The sequence below is a fragment of the Colobus angolensis genome, unplaced genomic scaffold (genome assembly GCF_000951035.1).
Source record: "Colobus angolensis palliatus isolate OR3802 unplaced genomic scaffold, Cang.pa_1.0 Scaffold9, whole genome shotgun sequence".
NCBI classification, from domain to species: domain Eukaryota; kingdom Metazoa; phylum Chordata; class Mammalia; order Primates; family Cercopithecidae; genus Colobus; species Colobus angolensis.
This window is the reverse complement of record NW_012122931.1, coordinates 10,495,949-10,515,318: the sequence shown is the minus strand read 5'-3', so window position 1 is coordinate 10,515,318 and position 19,370 is coordinate 10,495,949. Positions and strand designations below refer to the sequence as shown.

Sequence of the window (19,370 nt, the reverse complement as noted above, 5' to 3'; positions counted from 1 at the left end):
ACTTTGGGAGGCTGAGGCAGGTGGATCACCTGAGGTCAGGAGTTTGAGACCAGCCTGGCCCACATGGTGAAACCCAGTCTCTACTAAAAATACAAGTTAGCCAGGTGTGGTGGCAGGCGCCGGTAATCCCAGCTACTCCAGAGGCTGAGGCAGGAGAATCACCTGAACCTGGGAGGTAGAGGGTGTAGTGAGACGAGACCATGCCACTGCACTCCAGCATGAGCAATAGAGTGAGACTCCATCTCAAAAAAAAAGTTGTCTGGGTGCAGTGGCTCAATGTAATCCCAGCACTTCGGGAGGCAGAGGTGGGTGGATCACCTGAGGTCAGGAGTTCCATACCAGGCCAACCAACATGAAGAAACCCCATTTCTACTAAAAATACAAAATTAGCTGGCCATGGTGGTGCACGCCTGTAATCCCAGCTACTCGGGAGGCTGAGGCAGGAGAATCGCTTGAACCCGGGAGGCCGAGGTTGCAGTGAGCTGAGATAGCCCCATTGCATTCCAGCCTGGGCAGTAAGAGCGAAATTCCGTCTCAAAAAAATAAAAAAAAAAACTTACCCAACTTGTTCCCACCATCCTCGTTGGCCCCTGCCTGGCTTGGGCTACCACTATCCCCTGGACGGTTGCTGTCACCATCTAAATCACCTCTCTACTTTGGTTCTCGATCCCAGATGTGTTCTCAATACAGTTGCTTAGAAGATCCTTTTCAAACAATTCAGACCTCTGATCATATCACTGTTCTGCTCAGAATTTCCAGAGCTGTCCCATTTGAATTAAGACTGAGTCCTTTCCTTGGCCTACAGAGCCCTACTCTCCTCCCAACCTCCATCTCATCTCTCTTCTGTTTCTGGCTGTTTCTCAAATATACCCAGCCCACCCCAACCTCTGAGCCTTCGCTTAGTTGCCGCCTTCATTTCCTTCCAGTCTCTGTTCAGTGTCACCTCCTCAGGGACACCTTTTTTTTTTGAGATAGAGTCTCATTTCGTCGCCCAGGCTGGAGTGCAATGGCATGATCTCGGCTCACTGCAACCTCCGCCTCCTGGGTTCAAGTGATTCTCCCGCTCAACTTCCCAAGTAGCTGGGATTACAGGTGCGTGCCATCATGCCCAGCTAATTTTTGTGTATAGAGACAGGGTTTCACCATGTTGGCCAGGCTGTCTCAAACTCCCGACCTCAGGTGATCTGCCAGCCTCGGCCTCCCAAAGTGCTGGGATTACAGGTGTGAGCCACTGCGCCCGGTCTTTTTTTTTCTTTTTTGAGACAGAGTCCTGTTCCGTCGCCCAGGCTGGAGTGCAGTGGTGCGATGTCCAATCACTACAACCTCTGCCTCCTGGGTTTAGGAGATTCTCCTGCTTCAGCCTCCCGACTAACTGGGACTACAGGTGCACACCATCTTGCCCGGTTAATTTTTGTATTTTCAGTAGAGACGGGGTTTCGCCATGTTGGCCGGGCTGGTCTTGAACTTCTGATTTCAAGTGATCCACCCACCTCGGCCTCCCAAAGTGCTGGGATTACAGGTGTGAGCCACTGCACCCGGCCAGGACACCTTCTTTGATTACTTTATCTAAGGCACACTCAGGCACCGCATGATTTTTTTCCCCCCTCAACACTGTCAGCCCTGACATAGTATAATACGAATTTTTAAATGCTGTCTCCCTGGCTGGAATGAAAGTCCATGACCATGAGCAGGGACATTATTCCATTTACCAGTTTCTTTGTGGGCTGTTTCTTTACTGGTAAAATGGGCACTTCTGGGTTCAAGTTCCTTCTGACCTGGATGTTCTGGGGATATGAATTTCTGCTGTCTCACAGCAGGCCTGAATCACAAAGACTTTTTCCCAGATATGGAACTGTATTGCAGGTGGGCTTTTCGTGTTTCCAGGACCCCTGAGACCCTTTTTTTTTTTTTTTTTTTTTTTTTTTTTGAGACAGAGTCTCGCTCTGTCGCCCAGGCTGGAGTGCAGTGGCCGGATCTCAGCTCACTGCAAGCTCCGCCTCCCGGTTTCAAGCCATTCTCCTGCCTCAGCCTCTCGAGTAGCTGGGATTACAGGCCTGCACCACCACACCCGGCTAATTTTGTATTTTTAGTAGAGACGGGGTTTCAGCATTTTGGTTAGGCTGGTCTTAAACTTCTGATCTCAGGTGATCCGCCTGCCTCGGCTCCCGCAGTGCTGGGATTACAGGCGGAGACTTTTCTTTAGCGCCAGTTTCCCACTATGGGAGTCTGTATCCTGGTTACCACGGAAGATTAGGTTGCATCATAGTCTGGCAATAGTGTTTTGATCTTTAGACACAGTTCAATGAGAAGTATTCGAAGCAGTAAAAATGAATCACATTCCAACTACTGACTTTTATTAAGAAGAGTACTATTAGATGAAAATAGTTTTCACAGTATCATATAAAAAGACCCATTTTACTTACCCTAAGGCTAAGATCAATTGACAGAACCCCTGGGATAACAGCCCAGGCCCCAAATCTGACACCTCAGAGTCGTCCTTGACTTCCCTAACCCGCTTTCCCCCATCTCAGATTCTGAGAATTTGGTTTCTATCAAGATGTGCCTCTCAAGCCAGGCCTCTCCTGCCAGGACAGTGGCCACAGGGCCATCTCCCTCTCCTGGGGCCCCAACTACCTGGTCAAGGTGACTACTACACACGTGGGGTCGCAGAATCCCTCGAGTCACAACGTCTTCAACGCCTTGTCAGCCCTCTGATCGCACTAAACGTCTTTAAAGCCTCCCACTCCTTTAACGGTCGCCTCTGTGTACAGGCGGCCTCCTCGTGCTAAGTGTGGCGGCGTTCAAGGTTCCGAGACACAGACCCCTTCCGCGTCACTCCCCGGGCACAGAACTCCTACTCATCCCTCAGTCATCAGCTCGAAGGTTTCTTCTCCAAGAAGCTTGCCGGCACTCGAGAAGTAGAGCCGCGAGCCTTCTCCCGGGGGCCCGGCCTTCCCCTGTCCAGGCAGGCATCACCCCGGGAGCCCGCGCCGGGCCCTGCTGAGGCCAGGGGCTCCTCAGAAGCGCGGGAAAGCCGGATAACCAGCGCGGTTACGGCACACACGATGCGGGGCCTGCAAGGATACCGGGCGGCCGCTCCTCAGTGGTAAGACAGAGGCTCCGCGGAAGGGATACTGAGGTCAGAAAGGCCGCGGAGACCCCACACCGCACTCCAGGGGCCAGGTTCCGCCCCGCCCCTGATGACGCTTCCGGATCCGGTGTGTGCCGGAAGTGGGCGGGCGGCGGCGGCTGCGCGCGGAGGCAGTGGAGGAGGTGCTGGGAGCAGCCTGGTGGCCGCTTCCCGCCCCCGAGCCGGAGCCGGTGCGAGTGGAGCAGAGCTGAGGTCGGGCCGCGAGTGGAGCCGGCTGAGCGGGCGCCGAGCTCCCGCCATGGCCCGGAACACGTTGTCCTCGCGCTTCCGCCGGGTGGACATCGACGAATTTGATGAGAACAAATTTGTGGACGAGCAGGAGGAGGCGGCGGCGGCGGCGGCGGAGCCAGGCCCGGACCCGAGCGAGGTGGACGGGCTCCTGCGGCAATATCCTTCCCTGACGCGGCGTCCGGGCCTGCGCGCGGCCTTCCCACCTTCCCACCTTCTCGGGCCCCTTCGGGCGGGCCTCCGCTGTCTCCGACCCCCGGCCCCCTCAGGTCAGCCTTCAACTCCCTGCCGACCTGACTCCCCTGGGCCGTGCTCCCCTGAGTCCTGGTCTCCCTGGGTCCTTCCTCCCCAGCCCTGGCCCCTTCTTGTGCAGCGCAGCCCCGCAGGCCCTTGGACCCGGTGGATGGGCTCCCTCGGTAGCCCCGCAGGTCCCGCGCTCTCTTTCCCTCTTGCCTCCTCGTCCCCTCACGCTGTCCCTTCCTGGGGGCCCCAGCACTCCGTCCGTTCCTTGCAGGAAATCGGGCCTATGGCGGGGCTGGGTCGGCGGCAGGGCGGAGGTGAGCCGTATCTGAGTAACCGAGTGATCGGTGAGGCTGGGGCGCGGTCTTCCGGGGCCAGATTGCCGCAGGGCGTGAAGACAGGTGGGTGGACTGCTGTGGGGAAGACAGGCCCCAGGAGGGAGTGGAGGCGGCCGCCGTATTTCAGCCCTGGGGTCTGAGGTGGTGCCTCTCCTCCCCCAGTCAGTCTAACCCTCCCGCTTAATGCTGAGAAAGGGGAACCCTATGGTTCCTCTGGTCACCTCGGTGGTCTCAGCTACGCTCAGCAAGTGAGTCTTGGCTCCCCCCTGTACCCTTCTGGTGCAGGAAGCAGCGGAAAGAACTAGTAGTTCAGAGCTAAGAAAAACCAGACACCTTGAAGTGAAGTGTGAAAGTAGAGCCCCACGCCTGGAAATGACTGTTCTTGTGGCCACAGAAAACAGCATTTAGAAAAGATTAAAAATAGAGGTGATTGTCACAGCCTTGCTTGGTCCTTTAGCAGTATGAGCGCAGGAAACTGACTTATTCTCACCGGAAGGATTTTTCTTTATTCAAATGGTGTTCCAGGAAGCATGTCCCCTCCCCCCGCACGGGCGGGGGCAGGGTTGGAGGCCCCTGCTGTACATAAATCAGGTTCTCGGTGTTGAACCAGTTGACTCAGCTTAGAAAGTGGGACCTGCTGCTTTAGGGGGAGCCCGGCAGTGCTCCTCAGTGTGCCTTTAAAACGAAAACCTTCAGACTTGGTTTGAACAGGAATGTGTTTTCGGAAGTGGAGATTCAAGCTTGTCATTACTGCCCCATCAGGATCTCCCAGTCCACCCTAGTTATGAAATGGGGTCAAGGGAAGGGTTCCCAGGAGGCAAGGTTGGTTGTAGTCGGGTGCAGGGCCTGGCTTATGGAGAGTCAGTGCTGAAGGGGGCTCCGAGGTGAGGCCTTTGGCCCAGGACCCTCATTGAACAAATGAGGTCAAGCCTGTCAGCTGCTGCCTCGGTCTGGGTGCAGAGCCTTGTTGAAGGTCATGTCTTGGGACTCCCCTGCCTGGTGACAGGTTCCTTGAGGCTGCTTAGAGGCCTGGGCTTAGCAAATGCCGGGGATGGTCGTTTCTCCATTCATGGCAGCATCAGAAACCTTGTTCCACCTGGGGTTGGGGAAAGGGAGGTTAGCTGATAAAGATAACTGAAACCCTGGCAAATACCGGAGCCAGGTAGGGAGGAGAATGGAACTGATATTTATTGAGTCTCTATCATGTGCCAAGAATTGGACTTAGACCGTTGAGGACAGGGGAGCAGGGAGAGGGATAGATGGATTGGGGTTGGGGAGGGCAGAGAGGGACCCTGTCCTGGGGCTATATAGGGAAGTGTGTGTGGCGGGAGATCACGCAGATGGAGTAGAAGGAACTCGGCTGTGCATCTTCGCACACCGCGCGCTATCATGCTCTGGCTCTGACCTCGGATAGGTCACATACCCTTTCACAACTCAGCATCCTCCTCTGTTACGTGGCAGACAGCCGTGCTGGCTTCCTAGGTTCTGTGGGAGCCTCATGGGCTGACATCAGCATCACTGGGCACACAGCAAGTGTCTGCTCAGGTCTGCAGCTAGAGCGGCAGCACGGGATTGTGGGAGGAGCTTGGGTGCGAGGGCCATCTAGACAGCTTAGTTTTGTGACCTTGTGCAGGTAATTTCCGTTCTCTGAGCCTCAATTCCATTGCCTTTAAAATGAGATCATGATTATTGTTACTGGGATTTTTGGAATGAGATGGCGTGTGAAAGTACCAGGCACAGGATCCGAGACCTTGTGGCAGTTTAAAAGTATGAGTTCCTTTCCCGCTCAGTGAAGCAGCTTCTAGACTTCTGGATCAGGGCTGTGTCCACAGCAGTGGTTTTGAGCGATTTTGCACCCCTCCCCTCCACCTCAGGAAATTAGAGACATTTTGATAGTTACAGCTTGGGGATGCCACTGGAATCCAGTGGGCAGAGGCCTATGACCCACCGCTAAGATCCCACGTCAGAGAATCCTGGGTCCACAGTGTCAGTTGTGCTGTGATTGAGGAAGATCTAGAGATGAAGGGCTGGGCAGGGTTTCCCCAGCACCACAGCCTATTCTCTGAAAAGGTCTAACGCCAGCCAAGTATGAGAGCCAGCTTCATGAATGATAGGTGATTTCAGGGAGGCCCTCCCTGCACCCCACATCACCCAGCTGCTGAAGGCCCTCACCCATCAATGGGCCGAGTGATTGCTGGACACATGGTGCTGAGGTAACGCCACAGCAGCGGCTTTTTGCCCCCGTGGACTAGTTTTATCCCTGCCGTTCCCCATCCATCATTTGAATGATTCCATTTGTTAGTTATGCCAGGTTTACATGAAGAGCAAGTGAGCCTATGTTTTCTGTTCAGCCTATGGGATCCTGCTTATTGCTTTGGAGACACCACATTAGAAAAGAGTTACAAGGTACGGGCGTGGTGGCTCACGCCTGTAATCCCAGCACTTTGTGAGGCCGAGGTGGGCGGATCATGAGGTCAGGAGATTGAGAACATCCTGGCTAACACAGTGAAACCCCGTCTCTACTAAAAATACAAAAAAAAAAAATTAGCCAGGTGTGGTGACGGGTGCCTGTAGTCCCAGCTACTTGGGAGGCTGAAGCAGGAGAATGGCATGAACCCGGGAGGCAGAGCTTGCAGTGAGCCGAGATGGCACCACTGCACTCCAGCCTGGGCGATAGAGGGAGACTCCATCTCAAAAAAAAAAAAGAAAGAGTTAAAAGGTAGCGGTTATCAGTGGCTGATATCAGGCTGGCCTTGTTTGGATGGGGAAAAGAAACTCCAGAGCTGAAAGACAGAGGGACTGGGCTGCCTCGTGAGTGTGGAAGGTGGATCAGAGCCAAGCAGGGAGCTGGGGAACCAGGGCTGGGAGTGGCTCGCCTGGTGGCGCAGACCCAGCTCACTCAAGATGGAGCTCACACTGGGGAAGCCAGGAGATTCAGCTCTGCTCCGAAGGCCCTTCCTGTCTGCACATGGGTATCACTGCGTGAAGAGGAGTAGAGACCCGATTGGGCAGAAGCCATTCCTTGTTCTATTTTTGAAGCTTTTTGGCTGAAGCCAGTGTTTCACACGAGGAAATGAAAGTTGGCTGATGTAATTCAGTTTAAAATAGGTGTCACCTTTGGGGACCTAACCCAGATTGTAATTTTCTTTTGCATGCTGGGTATTCAGAACTCGGCAAAGAATGTGTTGTCAGGATTGCAACTTAGGTTGGGGGGTAAGGGTGGAGACTGGCTTATTGTTGACAAAAGCTTCTGTTAGATTGATAAACTCTTTCCAGGTAACAGTTGGGACCTCATTGATCCTAGTAGGTCTTAGAAGTTCTAGCATATCTTAATTTCCTTAATAGTTTAATTGATGAAGAGTTAGGAGATCTCCTTTGTACCTACATTTCCCCCTTTTTTAGAGTGAGAAGATGAGAACGGCCTCCAGTTCACATGTACGGGGTGCTGTGAGGATCCAGTAGGGGAGATACAGTGCCCAGCACCAAGCAGGTGCAAGTGAGCGCAATCCAGTTTTACATCAAGTTACCCCTCAAGGGCAGTGCTTTGATGGGGAAGCTAGAGAGGGAGGAAGGAGGAGGGTTTGCATGGTTGGCAGAGGTGCCCTGCACCCTCCCCGTGCGGGCGATAAACAGTCTCTGCCCACCTGGAAGCTGTGGAAGGTGGGTGGTATGGATGAGATCCCATCTGACTGTTCCCTGAGCTGTTTCTGAAGTGAGCTTGTTAATGACAGCGTGGACGTGCTTGAGCCTAGCCATCCTTAACTGGTGGTGATGCACAGGGGACATGCTTCGGGCATTCCATGCAGCCTTGCGGAACTCTCCCGTCAACACCAAGAATCAAGCTGTGAAGGTAAAGGGGTGGCGCTGCGGCTCTGCTGGGTGCTGTTGGGACCAGGGCTGTGGGTGTCTGCCCAGTGGGAGTGTGAGCTCCTCGGGGCTCTGGGCGGCGTCCGTTTCATCCGCATCAGAGGGAGTGAGCTGGCACTGGGCAGTGCTTCCACGGGAGCCTCCTGGCACTCCCTAGGTGGTGAGGCTCCTCTGACATCAAAGCTGTCAGTGTTTATACGAGAAACTCCCCACGGAAGCCTTCACTGCCGCTCGTGGCCTCGTAGGCTGAGAAGTCACCCTGGCCCTGGCTGATGAGGAAAATGCATGAATTCACTCACCTGTGGTGCTTATGCTCCTACAGCCTGGATAGGCTTTGTCTGCCCAAGGATTTTAAGTACCTGTATGCTTTCCTACCTTCTAAAAACTAAATTATGCCTACTGCATCACCAAGGCTAAAATTTGGTTCAGGGAAAGGGGTCTCCCTGCAGCTGGGATTCTAGCAGCTGTGACAGCATCTTGATGTCACCGACAGCTGCACCTTCACAGTGAGAGTTCTGGGGAACGGCCCCACCCTTCTGGGTGTGAACACGAGGGATGCTACAGTCGAGTCAACTTGGTTTTATTTTTTGATAGTCCACCACCATTGTGGAGTATAATAAGGCCTTATTGGTGTCATCTAAAATAGTGATGGGCTGGGTGCCGTGGTTTATGCCTGTAATCCCAGCACTTTGGTAGATGGAAGGATCACTTGAGCTCAGGAGTTTGAGACCAGCCTGGGCAACATAGCGAGACTTTGTCAGTATTAAACAGTAAAAAAAAATAATTAGCTGGGCATGGTGGTGTGTGCCTGTAGCCCTAACTGAGGTGGGAGGATTGCTTGAGCCTGGGAGAGGCTGCAATGAGCTGAGCTTGCACCACTGCAGTCCAGCCTAGGCAACAGAGCGAGACCCCGCCCCTCTCTCCCTCTCTTTCTCCCTCTTTTTTATTTTCTCTCTCTCTCTCAGAGTTGATACTAGTCGTAGTAAACTACTTAGTCCCCCCAAAATAAGTAGAATAACTTGTTGGCATAAATAAAAGATACTTTGAAATTTAAATACACAAAAGACGTTCTAGCCTACTTATTTTAACCATCCTGGACGAATTAGAAACTGGGTGGTGTTTCTGGAGACCTGTGTCCTTGCTTTGGTGTGGGGCATGGCGGCCTGCACAGCTTTGGGCCTCACTTGCTCCTTTTCGTCTGCAGGAGCGAGCCCAGGGCGTGGTGCTGAAAGTGCTCACAAACTTCAAGAGCAGCGAGATTGAGCAGGCCGTGCAGTCACTGGACAGAAACGGTGTTGACTTGTTAATGAAGTACATTTATAAAGGCTTTGAGAAGCCCACAGAAAATAGCAGTGCAGTGTTACTCCAGTGGCACGAAAAGGTATGTGAATGCTGCCATGCACCCCAGTGAGCCACCTGGCTTGCCCCAGTGTTCAATCAGCAGGCCAGATTTTCCAGAACAAACCTAGGATGGTCTGCTAGGCGTGTGGGGTCAGAGGACGAGCCCCAACCTGGGACATCTGGTCACTTCCCTCTCCCAAGAAAGCTCCTGGTAGGGACTTGCTGTTTCTGGTCATCGCAGTTACTTTTTTGCTTTTAGCTGCCGATTTATGCCAGGCAGGACAGGGTGCCCTTGGTACAGGACATGTGGGCAGATAACATGGCATGGTAAGGTGGTCGGGGAGTCTAGGTAGGAAGGGGGCTTGCTGGTTGGTTGGGGCTTCGTGATACTTTGCAGTGGTGGAGGCAGCTGTCGGGGGTTCTTAGAAATAAAGTCCTCCAGCCAGCTCTAAGGGCTTCCTGCCCTGGCCTCAGCCTTACCAGGCCAGAGTGAGCAGTGGGCAGAAACCTTGACCTCGCTTAATATGGCCTTCATCCAGGTGATGCAGAAAGAGCTCTGTCTGCCCTTCGCTTGGGTCTGTGTGAGAGCAAGGCCTTTGGCAGCCTGTGTCCTGCCTGTACCACTGGGGCTGCCTCCCACACCCTCCCCCGCACACCCCTAGTGCCACAGTAAGCACGCCCACCATTAAAGCAGACCAGGCAGTTACTAACGTGCCTGCCTTCCTCAGAGGCTCAGTGTTGAGTTGGAAGAGGGGGTTTTACAGTGGGCCAGTCCTGAAGGTGGTGGTGGTGCTGGGCTGTGGTTGTGGCCTTAGGTCTGCTGGTGGGTGTGCTGTGCCTCCTTGGCCTCCACTCTCCTGGGCTCAGAAGGAAGTGAACAAGTCCTCTGTATGATGGGAAGGCCAGGCCCTCTCGTCCCTTTAAGGCAGCTTGGTGCCTGCCAGCCACCTCAGTAGGCGGCACTCAGTGGGCTTGTGTGCATCTGTAAACTCGGCACTTTGTGAGGCTGAGGCAGAAGGATCGCTGGAGCCCAGGAGTTCGAGACCAGCCCAGGCAATGTAGTGAGACCCCATCTCTACAAAAAAACAAATTAGGCAGGGTGCGGTGGCTCACATCTGTAATCCCAAGACTTTGACCAGCCTCGAGACCAGCCTGGGCAACATGATGAAACCCCATCTCTACTAAAAATACAAAAATTAGCTGGCGGGGGGGGGGGGGGCGGTGGGCGCCTGTAATCCCAGCTACTTGGGAGGCTGAGGCAGGAGAATCGCTTGAACCGGGGAGGCGGGGTTGCAGTGAGCTGAGATTGTGCCACTGCACTCCAGCCTGGGCAACAAAAGCGAAACTCCATCTCAAAAAAATAAAATAAAATAGCTGGGCATGGTGGTGCACACCTGTGGTCCCAGCTACTCAGGAGGATCGCTTGAGCCCAGGACATCGAGGCTGTGCAGTGAGCTGTGATCTGGGCAACAGAGTGACACCCTGTCTCAAAAGGGAAACTCGAGGGGCTCTGCTTTGTGTGCTTGGTGACACGTTCTCAAGCCAGTTCTGCTCAAGAGCTGGCAGCTTTCAGGACCCCATGGCTCCAGGACAGGGCTCCTTCCCTAGAATGTGCTCTGTCTCAGGAATCCTCTTTCGAGGGTCTGTGATGGGATCTAGGTCAGGGAATGTCCCCCCTGTCTCTGGCAAGCCAGGCTCCCCTTGGCCAGCCAGGTCTCATCTGACACGTTTTCTTTTCCTGCCCCCACAGGCCTTAGCAGTAGGAGGACTAGGCTCCATTATAAGAGTTCTTACAGCAAGAAAGACTGTTTAAAAAAAATAAAAAGACTCATGTTACCTTGAGAAGAATTCTGGATGCCCAGGCTGGTGAAGAAGGGATTGACAATGGACCATCTTCCTAGGAACTCCCAAGTAAACTATTTCAGGACATGTATCTGCTGAAATGTATTTTATTTTGAAGGTGGAGGGAAAAATCGTCTCTTTCCTAAATCCTGTTTAGGATCTGATAGTCTATGCCTTTGTCTCCGAGTACTGCAGAACTGACATTTTGACGATCTACCAGAGTGGCGGCTGGCGTTGGTCAGGTGCACCTGTGTGCACTGGGGGAGGGATGGTTTGGGCAGGTGCAGATCCAAGGGCTGTGGTAAACGGGAGAGCTTGTGTTTTTGAAGTGGAAAAAAACCCAAGAGTTTGTACAGACATCCCGTCTTCCCAGAGAAGGTGGACACTCTTGGGCTCATTGTAAAGTGCCTGCTGCATCAATAAAGCTCTTGGCTTATTAGTATATACATTGCGGTGTGTTTCATATATGTAAAAAAATGGTAATGAATGGGATGGTAATGAATGAGAGTTCAGTTGTTCCGGAAACCCGACGTGGGAGGAGTAGACCTGTGCCCCTGTTGAGTCACCCGTAGGAGCGAGCATGGCAATCCACAGGCCCTCTGCCACAGGACGCCAGCCTTGGCCTCAGAGCCGCTGGCTGCTGCAGAGAGGTGTTTGCTGAATGAACTATTTATTGTTTCTTACTCCTTTGATTTGTATGTAATTAATTTTGGAGCTTATTTAATTAATAAAGTGCCAAACATTTAATAATTGATCTAGGCTTTAGAAGTCTTCAGTTTGTGGGATTGCACTGGGAATCTTTTGAGGGTGGGGCCTCAGATGTGCCCGGTCAGGTCTCCTGATGCTGGGCTGGCTGTGCCGCAGAATCACTGCTGCATGGACAAGTTTTCTTTAAAGAACTAAACGTCAGGAATGGGGACCAGTCAGCAAATAGATAGAAGGCATAATTTTGTTCCCCATAACCAATAACAGAGCCTCTCTGAAGGGCAAAAATGCTTTTCTTTCCTTTTCAGCACGTGTAACTGCAGCTTGCATTCTGTTAAAGGTTAGGGCCCCATTCGCACTCCTGAAGCTCCTCTGGCTCATACAGCCCTTGGATACAGACTTTGACCAAAGTGACACAGTCCTCCCCTCCACAGCCCCTCTGCAGAACCACTGCAATTCTTGGGGGGCAGAATGAGGCTGTTGGCTTCATTAAATTACATTTATTCACCCAAATCCAGTCAGGGGAGGTTCTTTCTGAAAGACACACATTCTCTAGCCCTTGAAGTTGCCTTGGAGTGTTAAATATGAGACACAAAATACCAGATTTAATGAGTCAAAGAAATAGTGACACACCAAACTAGTAAAATCCATTGTAGTTGCATCTGGATTGAAGAGCTTTAATCAAAAAGTGTATTGCACCACAGATGAATTTTCTACAGCAGTTTTCAAGAATACAATCCCTATTTACAACATGGAAGGAGAGCTCAAGATCCACCGCTTGTATAAAGGGCTATAGATACCGTCGCTATCACAGAAAGTTTTATACAAGTCAAAGTGCATTAAATCACTTAGAATATTTACTCCACTCTTCCTCTTAAAGCTGAAGGAAATTCAACATGCAGGAGGAAAGCCTAGTCAGTGAAGCCTCCCTAAAGTGAGTACAGACCTAGGAACGGGCCCCACAGCTACACCTAAAACGGCTGAGGAGTGGGACTTGGGGTACGTGTGGGACCAGTTCAAGGGCTGGAGACGTCACGGAGGCAGCGGACGGGCTTCCGTGGAAAAGTAGCTGCCTTTGGCTGGCTTTGAGCTACCCAGTCTTAGAGACGCTTTCCTGGAACAGTTGAGAAAGGAAATGCTACTTTTTGAAAAAAGGCTGCCTCTTACCCATCAAACTTGGAGAAGAGACTCCTGTTTCGTGTTCCCACCAGGTAAATGGAAATTCGTGTTCTAAACAAGGGACAACTGTGTCTGCAAGGAGGAGCCAGATGAGGTGGTCAGTCACTGGAGAAGGGTGCCTCTGGAAGGCAGAGAGCCTGAGCTGGGACTAAGGAGATGCTGCCCTGGCTTGGTTCTTCATGGAAATTTTGTTAGGTTAACGTTGCAAATAAGTGTTTTTCTGTGACATACATTGTATATACCTCTTTTGGCCCTAAGCATGATTGAGAAATACAACTTTCCATTACTGGATAATGGATAATAAATTTAGGAGCTCCAGTTATTAATTTAGTTTTTTATTTAACCAGTGAAACTTTCATCAAACAATAAACAGTTTCCTTTCAGATTCAATATTGTGGTTTTTCCAGAACCAGCATGTTCCCTTTCCTCAGTAACGAGGAATCCATGAAACAAATTTTTGTTGGTTACTACCAGAGTCGTGCATGCTACAAGTGCCGCAGCCAGCTGGGGGCCGTCCGGGTGTAGTGTCATTTTTTTTTTTTTTTTTTTTTGAGACGGAGTCTCGCTCTGTCGCCCAGGCTGGAGTGCAGTGGCCGGATCTCAGCTCACTGCAAGCTCCGCCTCCCGGGTTTATGCCATTCTCCTGCCTCAGCCTCCTGAGTAGCTGGGACTACAGGCGCCTGCCACCTCGCCCGGCTAGTTTTTTGTATTTAGTAGAGACGGGGTTTCACCGTGTTAGCCAAGATGGTCTTGATCTCCTGACCTCGTGATCCGCCCGTCTCGGCCTCCCAAAGTGCTGGGATTACAGGCTTGAGCCACCGCGCCCGGCCTGTAGTGTCATTTTAAGTATTTGGGGTGGGATAAGGGGGAGAGAGTGGCTCCACACACAAGGTAGACTGCCCCAATGTCTCCATCAAGGCTGGGGGACAGCTGCTGCCCCACTGGAGACAGCAGACTGTCCTTCAGCAGAAGACAGGTGATCTGCATCGCCCAGCTGCCACGCAGCACAGAATCAAGACAGATCCCACCGCGCTTCAGAGGGAGCAGTGCCGGAGTGCGAGTGAGAAGACAAAGGAACGGGAATCCTAGTTTCAGGAAGAATTCCCTCTGGACGCTCTGATTTTAAGAACACCAGTTAAATGGATTTTATAATACAGAAGACATGTTTATAGTAGTGAAGAACTTCAGCTATAAAAAATAGTTTAAAATGGTTTACCAGCAACCTATCCAAGACAAGTACATTCATTAAAAAGGCAATTGAGTGTATTTGGTACTATACTTAGGGTCTTTTCATGTATTTGCTAGTTTTCTTAAGTGGAGATACCATCAGAAAGGTGCATATTCCTCATTCATCCACACCGGCCCTTAAAGATGGATCCTCTAAAGTTCTAGGTGGTTTGAGAGACAAGGTGAAAGAATGTTTTCTTGAGAGGAAGGCATAAAAAGCTTCTAACTCATCTGAATTTTTAAAAGCCACTCCCATGGAGTTCCCATGGAGTTGGCTGTTCCTGGCAGAGGCAGGTGGGTTTCGCCTGCCGGGCACCATCTCAAAGGGCCGTCTCTACCTCGCATCGCTACATGGTGACTCAGGTGTGCCTGCCAGATGCTGATGGCTTCAGCGGTAAGTGCTACTGTGAAGTTAGAGGATTCAGGTGCAGACCGGGTGCTGGCTGGAGCTGGGATATTAGCAGCACTGTGGAAATCTGGGTAGTGCCAGGGCCCTCCTGTTTGGTGACCAGAATGACAGGATCAGCTACCCCCTGAGGTTCAGGTCAGCCTGCAGGGAAGTGGGCCTTAGTCTTGTAAACAATGTTTAGACGCTTGTACAAAATACTGCAGTTACAGTGATTAAAAACCCACCCAGACTGGTGTGTCAGTGTTCTTTTCACAGAAAAAGTGTCAACCCACGGAGCTCCATCCTTGGGTTGTCCCCTCTAGGACCATGGTATCCGAGGGTTTGAGATAGATGGCCGGATGCTGCCTTTGGGAGCTGGTTTGGACCCAAACCATGACATCTGCATTTGAAACAGAAAAGGCTTCTGAGATGCAAATCAGGACTTAGTGCCAGGGAAACTGAACCACCCCTCCCCTCCCCTGAGCTGTCACTCCTGCCCCCCACGCATCCTGCCTTTGGCTCTGAGCAGAGCAAGAAGATGGTTCCAATAACCAGTCTGCAGGCCCGTGCTCAGTACAGGAGGGAAATGAGAGAAAAACACCGAGTTGACAGGAACAAGGTAGTGGAACTAGGTTTTTTTTTTTCCTATTAGAGCATTTATGCAGACACTTTTGGAATTTGAGTGCTGAGCCAGACCTGGGGCTCTCAATAAAGCACAATCAATGAAAATGCTTTGAAAAACACGTGGCCTGTTGGTCAAGTACAGCACAGACGTTTGGGCACAAAGGATGTCATTGCTAAAAAGTGCCTGGATCAAGTTCATCCAACAGCAGCCAAGCTGATCATGCAGCTGTGCTGGTTACCTACGTTCCGGTGTGGGGCTAAGGGGTCTTCAACTGCTACTGCTGGGATGACTGATGACATATTTTGGAAGCTGTAACAGTAGACCAGAGAACCCTACCTTATATTCCAGAGTTTCTTTGAGCATGTTCTCCTCCTCTTGGGAAAAGTTCAGCAACACCGACACAGCTTTTATAAGATGAAAAGCCTGAAACACAGTAAGTTTTGCTGCCATAGGCCAAGGTGGAGGTGAGGCGGGGTGGGGTGGGGGGAGGTACATGGCATTTCCTGCTTTCTTTGGTTAGCAGGACCAGGTGGTGGGTGACGCTCTGGCACTCTGAAGTTTGGCAGCAATGATAGGTTCTTTCTTCCCCTGCATCCTCAGGGGCCTGGCAGGCTTCAGGGAATTTCCCCAGCAGCTACCCTACCCTTTGGCAGGACCCAGGAGCGATGGGCGGATTCTGCTCCCGGCGTCCGCACCCACGCCAGGATTTAGAAGTGGAGCCCACATCTCCCACCAGGAGCCAGTTCCTGCATGGCCTGTCCTGCCAGCCGCTCACCCCGCAGGCCAGCGCCAGCAGGAGAAATGACTGAGCGCCCACAAGGGCGTCAATTCAGGATGTATGAGGAAAAGGGAGAAATGGGCTGGGCAGGGGTTCCTGCAAGACAGACTGTAGGGCGGGGCCTCAATACCCAAAAGACACCTCAAAAGCCCTTTACCTCGGATTCGCGACAGGACATGAATTTTAAAACCACATGCTTAAGGTACTCAAAGTTGATCTCGCGGGCATCCGTCAGGTCAGCGTTATTCGTGACGGAAGGCGCCATGTTTGCCATCTCAGGTCCAGGTTTCTCCCGGACTTCGAAGAGCTCATTATCGGGTCTGATTTTCTGAAAAACCAGTGGGAAAGACGTTACACTGAACCGTCTGAGGCAGGTGGAAAAAATTACACGGGAGGTTCACCTGGTCCAAACCATGATCACTATTGTAGGGCAAAAAGGGCCCCACCTGAGAAGGAAGCACCTCCAGGTGGGCTTGAGGAGGGAGTGACATCATTTGGGGAAACTCAGATATTCCCTTATCCATGGCAAGAACACATGTCCCTGGGGCCTGGAGCTGCTCGCATCCCGCATCGGCCAGGCCCTCTGCCACACACACTGTTAGAGCGTGGCTGTGCTGGCGTGGCAGACAACCCCCCTTTCAGATGAGGACGCAGGCTCAGAGAAGGCAGGCAGGGCTGCAGCCACGGAGCTGCTTCAGAGGTGCATGCAGGCTGGCAGGCTGGCCCACCAGCTAACACTGGACTGCCCCGTGACCCCTTGCAATTAATTAGGGGTTGGGGGGAGCATAGGCAGCGAGGGACCTCAGGCGGACCTAGCACAGGCAGCACGGGGAGGGCTGGGAAGTGGGGCCAGCTCCTGTATGGGCACTCACCAGCTCCTTCTGCAGAGTCTTCCGGAGCTCCAGCATCCGCTGCTGCATCTGCTTTATGGTCTGCGACAAGCCCCACCCCACAGAAAGTCAATCATTATATGCATGTTTCACCAAAGGAAACAGATCCGAAGATCCCATGGGATCCCCGGTACACCTGTGAGGAGCCTCTGCCCTGAGAAGTCATCCGGAGAGGCTGGTGCTCAGCTGTCGCGTGCTTGTGCCTACGACTGCTGGGCTGTCACCCTCTTGGGCCACTGCTTTCACACACTGGAGTCTCCACGTCCCACAGAGGCCACAGTCCCTCTGTGTGGACATGAGTGCCCCAGTGCTGCCCATCCCTTCCCAGGGGCTTGGTTCTCCACACACAGCCCAGCTGGAAAACGCTCTGGACCATAGATTTTGCCATCAAAATTCGATTTTTATGCTGTGATCCCCAAGTAGGATACTTAGGTGAAGACTTATGGTTCTCATCACTACTACTCTCTTGAAATACATTAATAATCTGCAATGCTTGTTTTGAATACCCTAACAAGATCATGGTTTTTCTGCACAACTCCTCAACATTTGGTTTTAGATAAATAATTTGGAAGATAATTTCTTTTCTTTTTTTTTTTTTGAGATGGATTCTCGCTGTCGCCCAGGCTGGAGTACAATGGCGCGATCTCAGCTCACTGCAACCTCAATCTCCCGGGTTCAGGTGATTCTCCTGCCTCAGCCTCTCAAGTAGCTGAGATTATAGGTGCACACCACCATCCCGACTAACTTGTTTTTTCTTCTTTTTTTTTTGAGATGGAGTTTCACTCTTGTTGCCCAGGTTGGAGTGCAATGGTGCAATCTTGGCTCACTGCAACCTCTGCCTCCCGGGTTCAAATGATTTTCCTGCCTCAGCCTCCCAAGTAGCTGGGATTACAGTTGTGTGCCACCACATACAGCTAATTTTATTTATTGTTTTGAGACGGAGTCTTGCTCTGTTGCCTAGGTTGGAGTGCAGTGGCATAATCTCGGCTCACTGCAACCTCTGCCTTCTGGGTTCAAGCGATTCTCTTGCCTCAGCCTCCTGAGTAGCTGGGATTACAGGTGCCCGCCCCCACACCCAGCTAATTTTTGTATTTTTAGTAGAGACAGGGTTTCACCATGTTGGCCAGGCTGGTCTCAAACTCCTGACCTTGGGTGATCCACCCACCTTGGCCTCCCAAAGTGCTGGGATTACAGGCATGAACCACCACACCTGGCCTTCTTTTCATTTTCTTTCTTTAAGAGACAGCATGTCACTATGTTGCCCAGGCTGGACTCAGTCTTTGAACTGCTGGGCTCAAGCAATTCTCCCATTTCAACCTCCCGAGTACCTGGGACTACAGCTGTGCACCACCACGCCTGGCTAATTTTCTTTGGTGTTTAATTAGTATTATAAGCCTTACATTTATTACACATTCCATGCACATTCCATTATTCACTAGACATGCTGAGACTTATTTTCTCAACTAAAATCTTCATAATATAAGAATTTTTTTTTTTTTTTTTTTGAGACAGAGTCTTACTCTGTCCCTGAGGCCGGAGTGCAGTGGTACAATCTCGGCTCTCTGCAACCTCTGCCTCCTGGGTTCAAGCAATTCTCCCACCTCAGCCTCCTGAGTAGCTGGGATTCCAGGCGTGTGCCACGATGCCCAGCTAATTTTTGTCATTTTTGTAGAGATGGGATTTCACCATGTTGGCCAAGCTGGTCTCAAACTCCTGGCCTCAGGCGATCTGCCTGCCTCGGCCTCCCAAAGTGGTGAAATTACAGGCATGAACCACCGCGCCTGGTTTTAAATAAAAATTTATTCGAAGTCTCCCAATGGTAATATATCTAAATGCGTTCTTCCATGTACCCCCAGTCCACATCCCCATTCTTGCACAGTGTGGCTGGAATTGTAAATACATTTTTTCATGTATCAGAGTCACCACTGCCTCCTCCAGCTTTCCTAATTGTAACGTCTAGTATGACAGGAACTCCCGGGGATGCCCCTGTCTTACTGCGTGGCTGGGCTTCCACTTTGTTTATTGATTGATTGATTGAGACGGAGTCTCGCTCTGTTGCCCAGGCTGGAGTGCAGTGGTGCTATCTCGGTTCACTGCAAGCTCCGCCTCCTGGGTTCATGCCATTCTCCTGCCTCAGCTTCCCAAGTAGCTGGGACTACAGGCACCCACTGCCATGCCCGGCTAATTATTTTTGTCTTTTTAGTAGAGACGGGGTTTCACTGTGTTAGCCAGGCTGGTCTCGATCTCCTGACCTCATGATCCGCCCTCCTCGGCCTCCCAAAGTGCTGGGATTACAGGAGTGAGCCACCGTGCCCAGCCCGGGCTTCCACTTTAAAACAAAGCTGGGATAAGCTTTGTTTCCCCAAGTGAGGAATTCCCAGTGTTTCTCTTGGGAATGGAATGACTGAGTCAGAGGACCACAAAAGTGTTTCTAACTCCTCCCCTGTGAGGCATTTTAAGTGACCTCCAACACACCCAATTTTGTAAAATGGTACCGTGTGGCTTCGATTTCTATTCTCTTGGCTGACCATGAGGTTGGACACTGTCCCAAAAGTACATTCGCTACTTTAT

The 19,370-nt window shown here is 51.6% G+C and overlaps 2 protein-coding genes across 2 annotated transcripts in view; one reads left to right on the top strand and one right to left on the bottom strand.

Moving 5' to 3' along the window:
- Positions 1–3,243: 3,243 nt before the first annotated feature.
- Positions 3,244–11,761, top strand: ARPC5L (actin related protein 2/3 complex, subunit 5-like). Its single transcript, XM_011931388.1, is given in 4 exon segments — positions 3,244–3,535; positions 7,705–7,807; positions 9,029–9,205; positions 10,916–11,761. Coding segments are annotated over 4 exon segments (489 nt in total). The 5' UTR covers positions 3,244–3,389; the 3' UTR covers positions 10,979–11,761.
- A 1,966-nt stretch (positions 11,762–13,727) lies between these two features.
- The window catches only part of GOLGA1 (golgin A1), a 74,921-nt gene continuing 69,278 nt past the window's right edge, over positions 13,728–19,370 (bottom strand). Inside the window, 4 exon segments of the mRNA XM_011931386.1 lie at positions 13,728–14,906; positions 15,468–15,554; positions 16,067–16,237; positions 16,782–16,841. Coding sequence (XP_011786776.1) covers positions 14,826–14,906; positions 15,468–15,554; positions 16,067–16,237; positions 16,782–16,841 — 399 coding nt within the window. The 3' untranslated portion in view covers positions 13,728–14,825.